The following is a 16,785-nucleotide window of genomic DNA, read 5'->3' as shown; positions in this document are numbered from 1 at the left end:
AGAGGAAAAGCCGATTAGTAGCAACATGAACTAAAAAAGTTCAATACCTTGAAGGTTCCAAATCAATCAGCATCAACGAAAAATTTTCTGTCTTCCCTGCCTCTGAATGATTCGGAAAAATCGAGAGGTTTTCCTTGAGAGTGGACAACCGATCAGTTTTTTTTCGATATCGACCACTACAACGTCATGAATGTAAAAATAAATGTATAAACTTCGCCATTGTACTTTTCTGTGCATGTTGAAACTAATCAGCATTGTGGAAACAACCAGTTAATTTATTTTTTCTACGGATGCTATACAATGTACCACTTCTCTCATCGCTTTTATACGTTCAAAACGAAAGATTTCTCACGTATGGAGAAATATTCGCCATTACATTGAAAACTAATCTCTCACTATTATCACGATAACCCAATTCAGTCATGAATTGTTACATGTCAGATTGATATGATACGTTCTCCATATTGACAACGCTACGCCGATGTTTCACGTGCAATATCCAAGTAGCCCATTGTCGGCGTTTCCATAACAACAAAACTGAAGCACTGCATAATTATTGCTGTCAACTTATCCAACAAAAATAGTTTCATTGTTAAAGTATAAACAGTTCAGATTTGATAAATATTGAATATAATGGAATACGAAGATTTATGGTTGGAAAATACACCTCCAGAAATTGTTCAGAGAGCAATAGATTTTTGCAATAATTTGCTACCAAGCACATCAAGAGGAAAACATGAAATCGCTTACAGAAACTTTAAGGACTGGAAAATGAAAGCCAAGGTAAATTCTTGTTCCGAAAATACCTTGTTAGTTCATTTTGAAGAGTTGTCAAGAACATTGAAATCATCAACATTATGGTCTCAGTACTCGATGCTGAGGAGTACCTTGATCATTAAGAACTGTGTTGATATCAAAATACGTAAAACTACGAGCATTTTCAAAACGCAAATTTGAAAAATATATTCCAAAACAGTCAAAAACATTAACTTCTGAAGAAATCCAACAATTTTTAAAAGATACACCTGATGAAAAATATTTGCTGATAAAGGTATGAATTGAAAATTTTTAAATTGTTATCTAAAAATGAATGTTCGGTTTTGATTTCAGACTGCTTCAGCTATTTGCCTTACAGGGGCATGCCGTTGTGATGAACTTCGAAAATTAAAAATTGATGACATGGAAGATCCTAATTCGGCCCTTTTAATAAAATTACCCTATACTGAAACCGAGGTTCCTAGAAATTTCAGTCACAGGAGAATTCTACCAAATTTACAAAAAATATGTGAAGCTTTGACCATGCACAAATGAAACACGTTTTTTTTTAAATTACAAAAATAGCAAATGTACGAAACAGCCCGTGGGGATGAATGGATTTGGCACCATGGCGAAAGAAATAGCGAAATTTTTGCAATTACCAAACCCTGAATTATATACTGGCCACTGTTTCCGAAGGTCATCTGTGACTATTTTAGTTAATACAGGTGCAGAACTATTAACTTCAAAACGCCATGGGGGTTGGAAATCGAGCAATGTTGCTGAATCTTATATCGACAACTCCATAGCTTACAAAATGAAAATTTCGAAAAGTATAGTAGAATCCATTCAGCCTCCAGCGCCATTAGAACCTGAACACAACAATGCTGTGGAAGCTGAGTACGTTTCCCCATCAACTTCAACTTCGACCGCAGCTAATACTTCAATTACCGAAAACATGTTAAAACAAAATGACCTACCAGGAATTACTTTACAAAATTGTTCTAATATAACTGTTAATTACTATTTTAAATGAAATATAAAAATGAGTTGATGACATACCAGTATTATTATATATGTATTTTAATTTTCAATACTTAAAAACAACGCAACCGTAGAAAAAGTACAGTGTATTTGATTTGCGGAACTCGCCTTTGGCTCGTGCCAACAAACTTCGATGCTCGTGAGAAATATGTCGTTTTTCTCACTTGTACAATATACTATTTTCTCATTTTTTGTACAATATACTATAGCCTCATTCAACTTTTGAGTGAGGAAAGAAAAACCATAGACAGTTTATGGAAATAAATCAATAAATGAAAAGAGAAATGAAAATTTCTATGTTTTTTTACCACTTTTAATTGTAACTAACGTTACTGCAGTTTCGTCCTATTTGGACATTCTCAAACTAATACAATAAGTTTGTTTATAAGTTGAGTTTATTGTATTAGTTTGAGAATGTCCATATAGGACGAAACTGCAGTAACGTTAGTTACAATTAAAGGTGGTAAAAAACATAGAAATTTTCATTTCTCTTTTCATTATGATCTCCTACCACGTAGTAACGGCTACATCCATCAATTTATCAAATCAAAAAATGCCTGGAAGTTAATGGAAAAGTTTTGAACATATTTTGAAATAGTTTTTATATTTTATGTAAAAGACAATGCAATATTTTTAAATTTTGTTTGTCTTTTATGAAACATTCAGAGTGAAAACTATTTTCATTCATTATTTATTCATCTGAAATCCTGTCTTCAATAAAACCCATTACAGCAAATTGATAGCTCCATCCCGTAGTTCTATGGTGTACATTCGCATGTTTAATTTTTTGAGGAAAACTAAAATATCTCGTGAATGGTTGTTTTTTGATATAGGAACCGTTGCATATGAATGGATCAAAATCATCTCTGAACTTCAAAACTATCTTGAATTACAGAGTGTTCCATTTGAAAAAACTGAGTCATCAATTCTGTACACTCCTACAAGACGATAGAGTATTTTGATGAATCAATCATTCATGTATTATATCAAAATTTGAAAATGACTGAATCACTTGAGAGCCGAATACCTAGTTTTTTGAGGAACGAATGAATATCTCGAGAACGGATGTGTTGAAAAACGCCATTATTTTCATTCGATGAAGCATATTTGCCAAATTTATTTTCCAAAATACCACTAACCGACGGTCATCGAGCTGTACTCTTGTTCGGGACACCCTGCTGGAGTTCAAAATTCACACAGGAATATTCCTCATCAGTAATGAAGTAAGGACTAGTAGAGGATGATGGGTTGGTAGAAACTAAGTATCTAGAGGAAAATTTGAACAGTCTTCCTCGTTTTTAGGCACGTTCGAGATTGGAAAATTAATGGATTGTTGAAATTGCGGTGACGTGTGGTTCCAGGGTAGCTGAACTACTCCTGCACGAAATTTCACTCCGAAAAAATATGTGAATAATTGGGCTTGACGTCATACACTCCGAAAAAAGCAATCTATTTTCTGTTGAGAGTCAATAACTATCTTTGAAACAATTTAAAATTACACATATTTTTTAACTCAATGACAATCAATTAAAAAAATGAATGTATCTTCAAAAGGACCGATAGAATCAGTTCAGATATCTGAACGATCAGTTTTGACAAAGAAATGAAGAACTGCTTTTTTAACCATCACCATCTTATGAAACTTTCCACTGAATGCAATAGTTTGTTCAGATTTTGACACATTCGGTGCCCTCTTGAATATACCGGGTGTCCCACATTTTATGTGACAGGCAATATCTGTTTTGTTGAAGGAGATACACAAAAATGTTTCATACAAAAGTTTTAGGAGTTCATGAGAGCTATATTTTGATATAATTTTTAAGTATACAGGGTGTTTGGTGTAGATGCTACAGACCAAAATTCCATTTTTTTAAATAGAACGCCCTGTATATCATTATATATTCAGATGCTACGTTAAATTCTGATATCATTTCATGTTTGGTTTTTGAAATTCGGTTACGGCGTTGTTGAGTTATTGCTTAAAATGTAAAGTCTTGAGAATGACTATTATTTTTAAAAATATCTCATACAATTATTCTCTCTGCATCAGATCACATGAAAATTAGTCAAAATTTTGGATGTTCGAAGTAATGGTTTCAATTTTGAGTTGTGGAATTCAGTCAGGAATCATTTTGAATATGAAACAATTGCGAAATTGAAAGAGGTGTATTCGAAAACAAATCTTAAATTAATAACAATGTAAATAATATAACTTGATGAATCATTTCATAAGAATGGTAGGTACCTAGAAATAAGTCATAAAAATTGTTCAAAATGATGCCCATTAGATATTATACAGGCTTCGAAACGTCGAATCACTTCTCTCGTACAAGTCGCTCTTATAATATCAGGCGTAATATCACTGCACGCTAGTCGAATTTTCATTTTCAGATCATCCACATTCAAAGGGGAAGTAGTGATAACAATATCTTTTAAATAACCCCATAGGAAAAAATCAAGCGGTGATAAATCTGGGGAACGAGCCGGCCACCGAATTGGACCCTTATTACCAATCCATCTATTTGGGTACGTTCTATCCAGATATTCAGTAACAACCTGTGAATTGTGAGGAGGAGCACCATCTTGTTGTCACCAAATTCCCTGTAGTTCTGCTATGGGAATATCTTTCATCAACTGGATCAAATCGTTTTCTAGAAAATGTAAATATCGCAATCCATTGAGATTTTCATTGAGAAAGTAAGGTCCTATGATGCGGCCATTGAACAATCCACACCATACATTAATACCCCAAGTAGTTTGAAAATTACTTTCGCGGACCCAGGGGGGATTTTCTTGAGACCAATAGTGACTGTTATGTTGATTCACAACTCCATTATTGTGGAATCGCGATTCATCGCTCCACAAAATTTGACTGAATATGTTAGGACTTTCATGTAATATTACCTAAATACAAGCAATGAATTCAAGTCGTCGTTCAAAGTCCGTGGGTTTCAAACCTTGTACCAACTGAATTTTGAATGGGTGGTATTTATTTTCTTTCAGAATTCTCTGTACATTAGATTTGCTCACACCGACTTTTTCTGCAAGAGTACGGATAGAAACATGTAGATGAATAATAATATAAGCCAACACATTGATCTCTAAATCTTCAGTTCTAACAGATCTCGTATGATGACGGAAATGACCCAGTTCGCAATTTTTCTACAACTCTCGAAAAAGTCATTCGTGACGGAATGGGTCTGTCTGGAAAACGTTCTTGGTATAGACGTTGTGCTTGACGGCAGTTTTTCTGACATTCCCCAAAAATTATCATATCAAATTGCATATCAATGCAATCACTTGGACTAAACGCGAAAGGCATACTGGAGTTTTCGCACAAAGAACACAGTTACTGTTTTGCAAAGAATCACTGAATCGAACTGACAAGTAGTTTTAATTCAACAACATTTGTTACTATGGCATCAACAAGCATAAGCTACTTGATGAAATTGTGCAATATAAAGCAATTCACCCTCAAGTTAGTCACATTCTCAAGAATTTCAGTATTATATTCAACTGATATCGATATCGTATCGTAGAGATGAGAATAATGGTTTGTATTCAGTAGTAGTCTAGTTCACTTTAATAAAAGATATAGACTGGATTCGTGTACGAGTAAATAAGTTTTTTTGAAACTTTATATTTAAGGAAATGTGCAATAACTCAACAACGCCGTAACCAAATTTCAAAAACCAAAAACGAAATGATATCAGAATTCAACGTAGCATCTGAATATGTAATGATATACAGGGCGTTCTATTTTAAAAAATGAAATTTTGGTCTGTGGCACCTACACCAAACACCCTGTATATTTGAAAATCATATGAAAATATAGCTCTCATGAACTCCTAAAACTTTTGTATGAAACATTTTTGTGTATCTCCTTCAACAAACCAGATATTGCCTGTCACATAAAATGTGGGACACCCGGTATACTGATTTTGAACATTTTTGTATGTTTACGATCGCATTCATAATATGAATAGGAAATGTCACCGAATACAATACGCTTTGGAGGCTAGATCAGACTCCTTCGTCAAACTAGCTTCAGATCACCATCATCCTTTTGGTTCTATTTTATCTTGTCGTCTGTTCATATCTGATTCCTCTTAATTCTATCCTTCAGTTGCGATACGTATCGGTTGCTGAATTTATTCTTCATTCAGGATTGCGTACTCTGTAGCATTTATCTTCTCAGCAACATTTGTTTTGAACTTTATCGGTCTGAAAACGTATACCTCTGTGTTGATGATTGATGCCATTTCTTCTGCTTCAATTCATTTATGATCATACTGCTCAGTCCCTCTAGTTTGTTGGATTTTGTGTTCGCATGAAATGAAACCTTCATTATTCTCAGTAATGCATCTAGGTGAGTCTGTCTTAGTTTTTCAGAGTTTTGGTAGTACAGTAAAAATTATATACAGGGTCCTGCAACAGTGGCGCGGTGTTCCCTATCTCTATATAGGAAGCAGATGGGAATCTAATTTTCTATAATATTACCTTATTGCTCGAGCTCGACTAAATAAAAATATTGGCGGTCACACAGGGTGTTCGATTTTTTCTGGGCGGATCCCAACTGTGTCTTTTTAAATGGCAACCTATATTTTTTATCGCTTTTTCGGTTTCTTCATAGAAAATAAAATAAACTTTATGTATATCTGCACTTCGAAAATATTGACGGTTTTCGAGATATCTAGCATGACAGGTTTTTTTTTCCAATATTCGTCACTCAGAATATTTGAATTTATAAAGTGGTGCCAAGTCCAGTTGAAATTTTTTTTTTGGTCGAATATTCTACATTGGTAACTCTCTCAAACGATATATCTGAAATCGACCTGTGATATACAGGGTATGAAAAACCGCTTGCCAAATATTGTAAATGAAAATTTGCAAAATCTTCCTTATATTAAATGGAACACCCTGTATATTATTGATCCATAAGAAGCGCCAACGAAACCTCTACAAATTTCATTAAGTATTCCCTATGACTAAGTTCAATAGTTTTTCTTAAATGAGCATTTCTTTCGAAAAATGGTCATTTTTTCAAAGCGAAATCCATTTGACGACTGATAAGAATATACAAAAAATACCCTTTCCTTAAAATATCGCCCATTCCTAAAATTACCTGTTGCTAGATAAACAAGTTGCGAATTACACCACAAAATGGACGTTCTTGAATAGTTACAATAATTTCAAAAATCTCGGAATTTGTGCCATATTCTTTCGGTCTAAAACAACCTTTCAGCGAATGAAATATTTATTGGAAATCAAGTAGTCTGGCAAATGACAGAACAAAATATTTGGCTGCAAATGAATATTGAAATTTTTAGTCAATCGTGAAGTTGAACTGTCGGTATAATTTCATCAGAATGTTGTTATCAAAAAGTGATTTGATTGATATGATTTTCATATTAGGTGAATCAGACAGGAATTGTTTATTGGCAAGTAGAATTTATTCTCAACGGTATCCAGATAGAAGGCATCCAGATGAAAGATCTTTCCGAAAGGTCTTGGGACGATTCGTTGAAACTGGATCTATTAATTATTCCAAACATGAGCGCATCAAGCCAGCTACTAATGAAGATAATGAATTGCAAGTTCTTCTTGCTGTTGAAGAAGATCCTAGTAGGAGTCAACGACAAATTGGGGAAATAGTGGATATAAGTGAGAGATCAGTGCAACGAGTATTGAAGAAACATCGCTTGCATCCATACCACGTTCAGTTACATCAAGAACTACTGTATGCTGATTTCGAGAAAAGAGTGAGATTTTGCAATTGGGCCATGAACAAAATTCGTCGAAACGAATATTTTTTCAATAATATTTTATGGTCGGATGAATCGACATTCCATAAAAATGGATTTGTAAATCGACATAATTACCATTATTATGCGACAGAAAATCCTCACTTATTGAGACAGGTGGATTATCAACATAGGTGGTCGATAAATGTCTGGGGAGGCATCATTGGAGAATATGTAATTGGTCCATACTTTTTTGAGGGACATATGAATGGTGCAATGTATCTCAATTTCTTACGAAATGATTTACCAGGTTTGTTAGATGATATTCCTCTTGACCTCCGCAATAGAATGTGGTTACAACATGATGGTGCACCTGCTCACTATTCGGCAGAAGTGAGAGATCATCTAAATGAAGTATTTCCCAATAAATGGATAGGACGGAATGGGCCTGTACGGTGGCCCGCTAGATCACCAGATTTGACGAAACTAGATTTTTTCTTATGGAGATACATAAAAAATATGGTTTACGTTGAGCCACCAACTTCTCCCGAAAATATGCGACTTAGAATAACGAATGCTTTTCGCAGCATTACACCAGCTGTCTTGCGCAGGGTAGAACAGTCTTTCAAACATAGACTTCAGCTCTGCATTCAAGAAAATGAAAGACATGTTGAACATATTTTATAAAAGTTTCATTATCAACCTTAATTAAACTCTCCCTTTTGTAGTTTTGTAATTTGCCAGTTGACAAATTTGAATATCTAGAACTCAAGCTCTGAATGAATATAATAACATGAAAAAAATAGTTATTTATAATGTTTCTTTCTTTTAACTTGTTTGGTTTGATATTGCACGATTTATGAGTGAAATTCTGTATCCAATGAAAAAATAATTTTCCATTTAGCAAAAAGTGATAGGTACATACATTTATTTCGTTAAAAAATATTTGTTTGGACACCTTCTAATGTACAAAATTGAAACAAGATATCTTTCGTATATTTTTATCAGTCGTCAAATGGATTTCGCTTTGAAAAAATGACCATTTTTCGAAAGAAATGCTCATTTAAGAAAAACTATTGAACTTAGCCATAGAGAATACTTAATGAAATTTGTAGAGGTTTCGTTGGCGCTTCTTATGGATCAATAATATACAGGGTGTTCCATTTAATATGAGGAAGATTTTGCAAATTTTCATTTACAATATTTGGCAAGCGGTTTTTCATACCCTGTATATCACAGGTCGATTTCAGATATATCGTTTGAGAGAGTTACCAATGTAGAATATTTGACCAAAAAAAAATTTCAACTGGACTTGGCACCACTTTATAATTTCAAATATTCTGAGTGACGAATATTGGAAAAAAAACCTGTCATGCTAGATATCTCGAAAACCGTCAATATTTTCGAAGTGCAGATATACATAAAGTTTATTTATTGCTCGAGCAATAAGGTAATATTATAGAAAATTAGATTCCTATCTGTTTCCTATATAGAGATATGGAACACCGCGCCACTGTTGCAGGACCCTGTATAACGACTTCGCTTTTAACGACTAATCGTTCATAGCGACGATAATGTTTACTCAACTTGAGTTTCATACTTAGGTATTGAGAAAATATAACTGTTTAGTGCGATTCTGGTTTAAGCCACCAACTGCGTTTAGCGACCATTTTTGATGATGATACATCCGGTTGAAACGTCGCGCAACGTTTTTTTTACACAACCTACACACCAACACCAATACAATTGAAGAAAAAGTGCAATATTACACCTATTAGAAGCCGTGAATCGAATGCAGCCCTCGCAAACGAGTTTGGCGTATCTCATTCTACAATATCCACAATTGAGAAGAATAAAGATCGAGCCATTGTTGGATGTCAATGTTCTGAATTGCAAACGTGTAAGGACTTCTACTCATGGGCAGTTGGATAAGGCATTGTTACAGTGGTTTAAGCTTCAGCGCGACCGGGCAATACCCGTTAATGGGCTACAAGAAAAAGCAAACTTTTTTGCTAAACCGTTAGACATGCAGAATTTCACATGTTCCATGAGATGGATAAACCATTATGAGGTAAGACACAACATCTTGAGTGGTACGATTGCTGACGAGTCTTTGTCAGTTCAACAGAGTGATGTAATCGATTTGTTAGGAAAAGTTTGGCCAACTCTACGATTTTAACAAAGAAGATGACTAGTCTAGTTCACATGTACCATTTTTTTTCACGAAAATATGGAAATTTGTATACAGTTGTTTGGAAGTTGTATACAGTCTCCGAAAAATACGATGAAGGTGTCGTTTGATTCGGAAAGTTGGAAAAAGCACTGAAAAAATCACAAAAGTTATAAAAAAAGTAGTAGAAAAAAATTGAGGTTTGGTTTTTTTAATATCTCGAAAAATATTCAAAATTTTCGAATTTTAAAAAAAGATCCAAATAGATCATCAAATTCGCTGAAAAAAAGTTTTCACTACCGGAGCTGTGTTACGTTTATTTTTCACATTAAGACGAATCACCATTTTATATTTATTTAATCCAGTCATTTGAGCTTAAATTAGGTAAGAATCTCGGAATTCGAGATACCCAGCTGTAAGTCTGTAAATACTTGTATATTGACACCCTAAAAGTTGTCTCAAAACCTACATATGGTAGGGTGTAAGCAACTATTAAATTTCAAGGTCAAAGGTCACAAAAATCGTTTTTTTTGCGCTTTTTTTGGAAATATCTCATTTCCTATGGGTTTTCTGCTATTTGTATTTATTATCAATATTGTAGGATACAAAATTCTCTACAAAGTTTGTTTGAAAAATTTTTTTATATGGTGAACCGTTTTCGAGATAGAGGACGGAGAACGCGCGATCACAGCATCACTTCAGGTCAACCGGTGCCTCCGGTCGAAAACGCGCCATATATAGTTGATGAACTATCGATAAATCAATGATTATAAATATTTGTCAATTTTTATTAACTATTATATTATATTTTATCATTTTCTTCATGCATTAAATCTATATCTATTCATATTGTATGGAGCAGAGAAGATACTTTTTCTATTATTTTTGATAAATATATGAATTATTTACAAAGGCATTACAGTTCCAAAATAATTGTTGTATTTGACGGATATTCAGACTACAGTAAGAACGTAAAAGCTATGGAGCAGCAGAGAAGACCTGCTGCACTTTCAAAAACGTATGAAGTTTGTTTCGATGAAATAATGGTTGTACCAGTTACTCAAGAAAAATTCATATCAAATCGAAATAACAGAAATAAGTTCATTAATATGTTAATTGAAAAATTACAAGCTGCAAATATTACTACTAAACAAGCCAGAGATGATGCGGAAGTTCTTATTGTTGAAACTGCAATTGAAGAATCAAAGTCTAAAACAACTGCAGTTATAATAGCATATTTGCATTTTAGTCGAGATATACTCGACTAAAAGTTTTGATAATTATCCTCATTCTAAAAAACATATTTTATTTCTGCACGCATTAAGTGGCTGTGACACAACTTCTGCGCTTTTTAAAAAGGGAAAAAATCATTTTTAAAAGTTTTTGAGAAACTGACAAATTTGGATGAACTAGCTGCAGCATTTGAGGAAGAAAATTGTTCGGCCCAGAGATTATTAGAGAGTGGAACTCAAACCTTATTGGCAGTCTCTAATGCTCCGAAATCTGTGGAAAGTCTCGATCATCTTCGTTATATGCATTACGTCAAGTCTACAAAACTTAATAAACCTGTGCAGCTTTCAAATATTCCACCAACAAGTGCAGCTGCTCATCAACATTTCAACCGTGTATAGTATCAAGTTCAAACTTGGTTAGGACATGATTTGGAACCCCAGGCAATGCGAAACGATTTTCTGGAGCCTATCATGACAATTTTACCACCTGCTCCAGAAGATTTACTACATACAATTTTCTGCAACTGCAAGAGTGGTTGTGGTTCGCGAGGCGGATGCAGGAAAGCGGGCTTGCAATGCTCTTTAGCTTGTGGCCAATGTAATGGGCAAGCTTGTCTCAATGCTCTACCATATCAGAGCGACATTAACGAAGATGGAACCTTTGACCCCGAAATCATGGAAGAACTTGAGACAAATGTCGTTGAAGACGATAATGAAGACCAGTTTGAAATTTACCAGCAGCCAGAAGACGACGATGAAGAGGATGAAGATGATTAAAATTATAAATTGTAGTTTTTGTACCCTTATTTCCATTTCTTTACTTTCAATAAAAATAAATGTATTCAATGATATTTTTTTGAAAAAGATGAATTCATAATTTATTTGTTTTTTTTTCATCATGTAAGAAGTTATAAATATTGATTAGGTTGAAATTCAAATATAATTCCTATATTTTCATTAACAATTCTGCAATTACATGGGCAGGTAAGTGTTGTTAAATAAATTAATACTGAATAAAAAGATGATAAGTTATGAAAAAAATGATACAATATAATATAATAGTTGATAAAAATTGACAAATATTTATAATCATTGATTTATCGATAGTTCATCAACTATATATGGCGCGTTTTCGACCGGAGGCACCGGTTGATCTGAAGTGATGCTGTGACCGCGTGCTCTCCGCCCTCTATCTCGAAAACGGTTCACCGTATAAAAAATTTTCTCAAACGAAATTTGTAGAGAATTTTGTATTCTACAATATTGATGATGAATACAGATAGCAAAAAACCTATAAGAAATGAGATATTTCCAAAAAAAGCGCAAAAAACCGATTTTTGTGACCTTTGACCTTGAAATTCAATAGTTGCTTCAATAGTTGCTCACTGTTGGATGGCGTGGACAGTTCCTCAGGTTGAATTAATTACGTGGTGAGCGCGCACACCAACCTAGAATTTACTGGTATCGGACATTTTCGAGAGTGGAAACGTGAAAGTTCAGCCTCTCTCGACGGAAAAACGTGATTTCTGGTATGCAACAGGTGTTGAAGTGCTGAGGTTAATTTTGTATTATACCTTCAGGAATAGGATTCCAGGATTTCACTTCGCCTGTATAATTTTGGGCAAGTTGTCGGCATTTGAGTCGTATAGTTTTAGTGACGACAATTGTTGGTAAAGGTGACTGCCCGTCCAGTTTAGCTGGGATCATTTTGAATATCACGCTTGGATAATCGCATTGACCATTTGATTCACCTCAGCAGACTTATTTGTTGCCGAAGCCGTGAGGAGAGAAAATTCTGCCCTTCTTGAAGGGTTCTAGTGCAGGGCACAAAATATGGACTTTGTGGCCCAGTAAAGTCATTTAGGCTCTCAACATAGGAGCCGTCCATTGAAGCAGAGATAGAATCCACAGGGAATGCCAACCGCCCTTTTTCCAGCAAGTACCATTATTGATGCTTACTCCTGGTATTCAATTATTATTTTCAACTGAACCGACTTTGACCATATCGGAAGAACAGTTATTTTTTGTACATTTTCGCGTTTTGAGATCCTCAGTGGGTCAATGTTCCGTTTAAAGTACTTATAAATTGTAAATTTAATGAATTGTCATACAAGGGACTCGTTCCTTGAACTACATCAATAGTTTATTTACTCATCATTACTATATATGAGTTAGGATTTTTTTTTGAACTGTCGGACACTGTTATATTGAAGTCTCGCCTTGACCACGCACTTGAATGCTTGTTTCAAAAGGGGTGGATCCTGTAAACGTGATATGGCCATACCATGGTAACCTACCCCTGACTATAACTTCATCGCATTTGTCTTTCTAATTTCATCATTTATTCCACCCTGAATATTTCTGACTGCTTACCCATTATCATAGTTACCTTCTAACGTTACGTAAGCAGGATTGTCGTGCTATATGGGTGAAAATAAACAGTGTTGATGGCTTTATATTTTGATTTCACTAGACACACCTACCCGTTGAATTTCTAGTTACTCGACATCATTGTGTTCTACTATTTCTAGGTTTCGCGAGTTGGATCATTACGAAAAGGCACTGTATGGTACGGTAAACCTTGTGGCGCCCTGATAATTAAGAACTTTCTTATGAACCCCGCCTCCTCCTCTGTTATAAAGCTAGGACGGCCCATGCCAATGCCCTGTCGCCTTCAAGGGTAGAATAAGCCAGCCCCTATCAAAATAACATTATTTTCCCGAATTTTGATATTCTAACAATTGTCGATACTTTGGAATATTTCGGCACTTCGAAATTTCTTCGGACTAGAAATATTTTTTGACTTGCATTATTTTCCCTAATTTCTGATACTTCAACAATTGTTGATACTTTGAAATATTTTGGCACTTTGAAATTTCTTTGGACTTAGAAATATTTTTCGATTTGCATTATTTCCCGAATATCGATACTTTAAAAATTGTTGATACTTTGAAATATTTAGGCACTTTGAAATTTCTTAGGACGTAGAAATATTTTTTGATTTGTATTGTTCTTACAAGTTTTGACACTTTAACAATTGTTGATATTTTAAAATAGTTCGGCACTTTGGAATTTATTCGGACTTAAAGATGTTTCTCGATTTCTACTAGTTTCGAGTAGTAGACACATTGTGGAACATTGTGTTGCATTCGTGGACTAGGTCGGGAATTTAGATGGTTTAACAACCATAGATACCTTGAGGTAATTCGTATTTCGAGAATTCTTTGGACTTGCAGTTAACTTTTTTTATATTCGGGTTGAAATTAGATTGATACGGAATTTGGCGTCACAGCTGTACCTCTATTATTTATAATTTTCACAGATCCCTGAAACTAGAGTCAAAAACGGGTGGTTTGACTTTCGCGCGTGGTGCGTCAATCTGACACAGGAAAAAATGTATTCAAACATATTGAATATAAAAATTAAGGAATTGAAAAATTCATGTTTTTTTGGATTACATCAGTGAACAATAATTCGCGGTTAAAATTTTTCTTCCCAATTTTACCATTAATTATATATTTGTTAATTAATAATTTTTTATAAACTGAAAGTTAACATAAAATCCCTGATAATTAACAAACTAAAACTCTACAATTTCTTTCACTTCGTGAAGTTATTCTCAATAGGCTAAAAAATACATCGCCGCTGTAAAAATTTCAAAATTTTGATTTTCCATTTACATTAACAATTGAAAATTTGAAACTGAAAAAAGGAGAAATACTTAAATCTTGATTGTTTCGATGTCTAACGGGTGAAAGCTACTTGAAAATATATTTTTTTAATTTTCTATTGTTATTGTTTGAAAAATTGTTATAAAAAAATACATTTTTTATGAGAAAATCTAATGAATTTCCTTTGTGACATACTTATTGATGGTAATGATGATTTGAAGTTGAAAAATGCGTTTATTGATTAACAATCGTTTTTTGCGACCAAATATTGAAATTAAGGAACCCTTTTTTTCTGAACATTTTCTTCCTTTTCATTTGTTTATTGAAAAAACAATTTGTTTTAATTGAATAAATTTTTACAATAATTTTTTCAATAATTCATTATGTAATAAAAGTAGACATGTATGTTTTTTTCGAAAAACAATTTTGTCTATCTTCTGTTCATTGATGTATTTTGAAAATACATGAATTTTTTTATTTCCTAATTTTTATATTTAATATGTTTAAATATTTTTTCTTGCTGTGTCAGATTGACGCACCCGTTTTTGGCTCTAGTTTCAAGCCCCTGTAAAAAATTAAAAATAATAGAGGTACAGCTACAGGAGTAGAACTGTTTTTTAGGAAATTTGATGATCTTTTTGGATCTTATTTTAAAATTCGAAAATTTTGAATATTTTTCGAGATATTCAAGAAAAACCAAATCTTGATTTTTCTTTACTAATTTGTTTATAACTTTGGTATTTTTTTCAACGCCTTTTCGAATTTTTCCTTAAACTTTTTACGAGCACTTTCAACAATACGCGTGTGTCGATGATGTCCGATAATGTCAATCCGAACAGTTGGATGAAAGACCAATGCACTAATGTACTCTTCACTACCATGGTGCTACTACCATTTTGTCCTATATTTCAGTGATTCCACCTTTAATCTCTGAAATTCCATACGCAATCTGAAATATTTTCCTCTCAATGTGATCTGTTATCCTTTCCGTCTTCAGGCTACGTGAAGTGCCGACTCAACTTGCTCCCGTTGGTCATGCCCTTTCGATCCTTTTTATGTCTTAAGATGTTGCAGAATTTTGTTCTTCTCTTGATTGAATTATCTTCACTCTTTTTTCATTTTTATCATTTCAGTTAAGTATCTCATTGAAGTTTCCTTCCCATCTCTTGATCCCCTTGTTTTTTTCTCTTACCAATCATTGGTGCTACGTTGTTTCAGAGAAACCCCGCGGTGTTATTTCATTTTTCTTTCCTTCACCCTCTTTCTCTTCCTTCTTTTTGTTTTTGCTATTTCAACTTATGTAGGAAGAAAGAAGAATAAAATTACTTTTTGTTCAATGTATAATGCTCGTTTGACAACTATCTAGATCGTAGACAATTCTGAAAATTAATAGAAAACAATATCAATTCATTGGTTTGTCATGAAAATTACCAGTTGATAATGTTATCTGTTACAGATAACATAATCAAAATATTTTCATGTTTATATAAATATGACATGAGTTATGTGCAATCAATTTCTTCAATCGCTGTAAGATCCTATGACTTCGAATTTAACTTAGTGCCAAAAAAATTGAATTTTATTGACTAATACTACTACCTGAGATGATCATATCTCCTCGTTCCGTCGTCCAATAGTTGATGGAAGTTGGAAAAGCTTCAGTTCTGCACTCCAGGGTGACATCTTGTCCGATGTAGGCTCCTTCCAACTGATTAGGAATTGAGAGCATCGGAGGAACTGAAAAAGAATAAATACATTTGAAAGTCATATTGCTACAAGGATATTCGAAAGAAAATGAGGCAAGGATTCGAAGAAAAACTCCGCTTTATCTTTCTTCATTACTCACTTTTATCGACTTTATTTCCATTCGCATACATAACACATGAATTGACGGAACGGAGAAGTTATTTTCGATTGAAGTCAGACAATAGAGTTTTCAATATCGAATTCAAATATAGAGAAGTAGAAATCTGTTATTGACATAGATCAGATCATAGTGGATATCGGAGCACGTTCTTTGTGAAATATGCTGACAAAGCAAACGATCCCGCTCAAATCCTTTCATGGTATTTGATTTCGAAAAATGTACGGATTTCAATACTGTATGCGAGTTCAACTGAACAAAATGACGAATAGAATGAATTTTCAATTGAGAATATTCATTATAT

At 33.8% G+C, this 16,785-nt stretch overlaps 1 protein-coding gene across 5 annotated transcripts in view; it reads right to left on the bottom strand.

The window, feature by feature from the left end:
* Positions 1-16,785, bottom strand: part of LOC111515229 (neurotrimin) — a 371,220-nt gene that overhangs the window by 65,110 nt on the left and 289,325 nt on the right. For 3 of the 5 annotated variants that reach the window (XM_074182669.1, XM_074182664.1, XM_074182667.1), the window contains exon 7: positions 16,214-16,354. In XM_074182669.1, the coding sequence (XP_074038770.1) occupies positions 16,214-16,354 (141 nt within the window). The remainder of the gene's footprint in view (positions 1-16,213; positions 16,355-16,785) is intronic. The other 2 variants (XM_074182666.1, XM_074182668.1) reach the window with 1 other exon arrangement.

This window comes from Leptinotarsa decemlineata, unplaced genomic scaffold, assembly GCF_025532065.1.
Source record: "Leptinotarsa decemlineata unplaced genomic scaffold, Ldec_3_MD MMD2_tig00026328_RagTag_RagTag, whole genome shotgun sequence".
Taxonomy (NCBI): Eukaryota; Metazoa; Arthropoda; class Insecta; order Coleoptera; family Chrysomelidae; genus Leptinotarsa; species Leptinotarsa decemlineata.
This window is presented reverse-complemented; position numbering and strand designations above follow the sequence as displayed.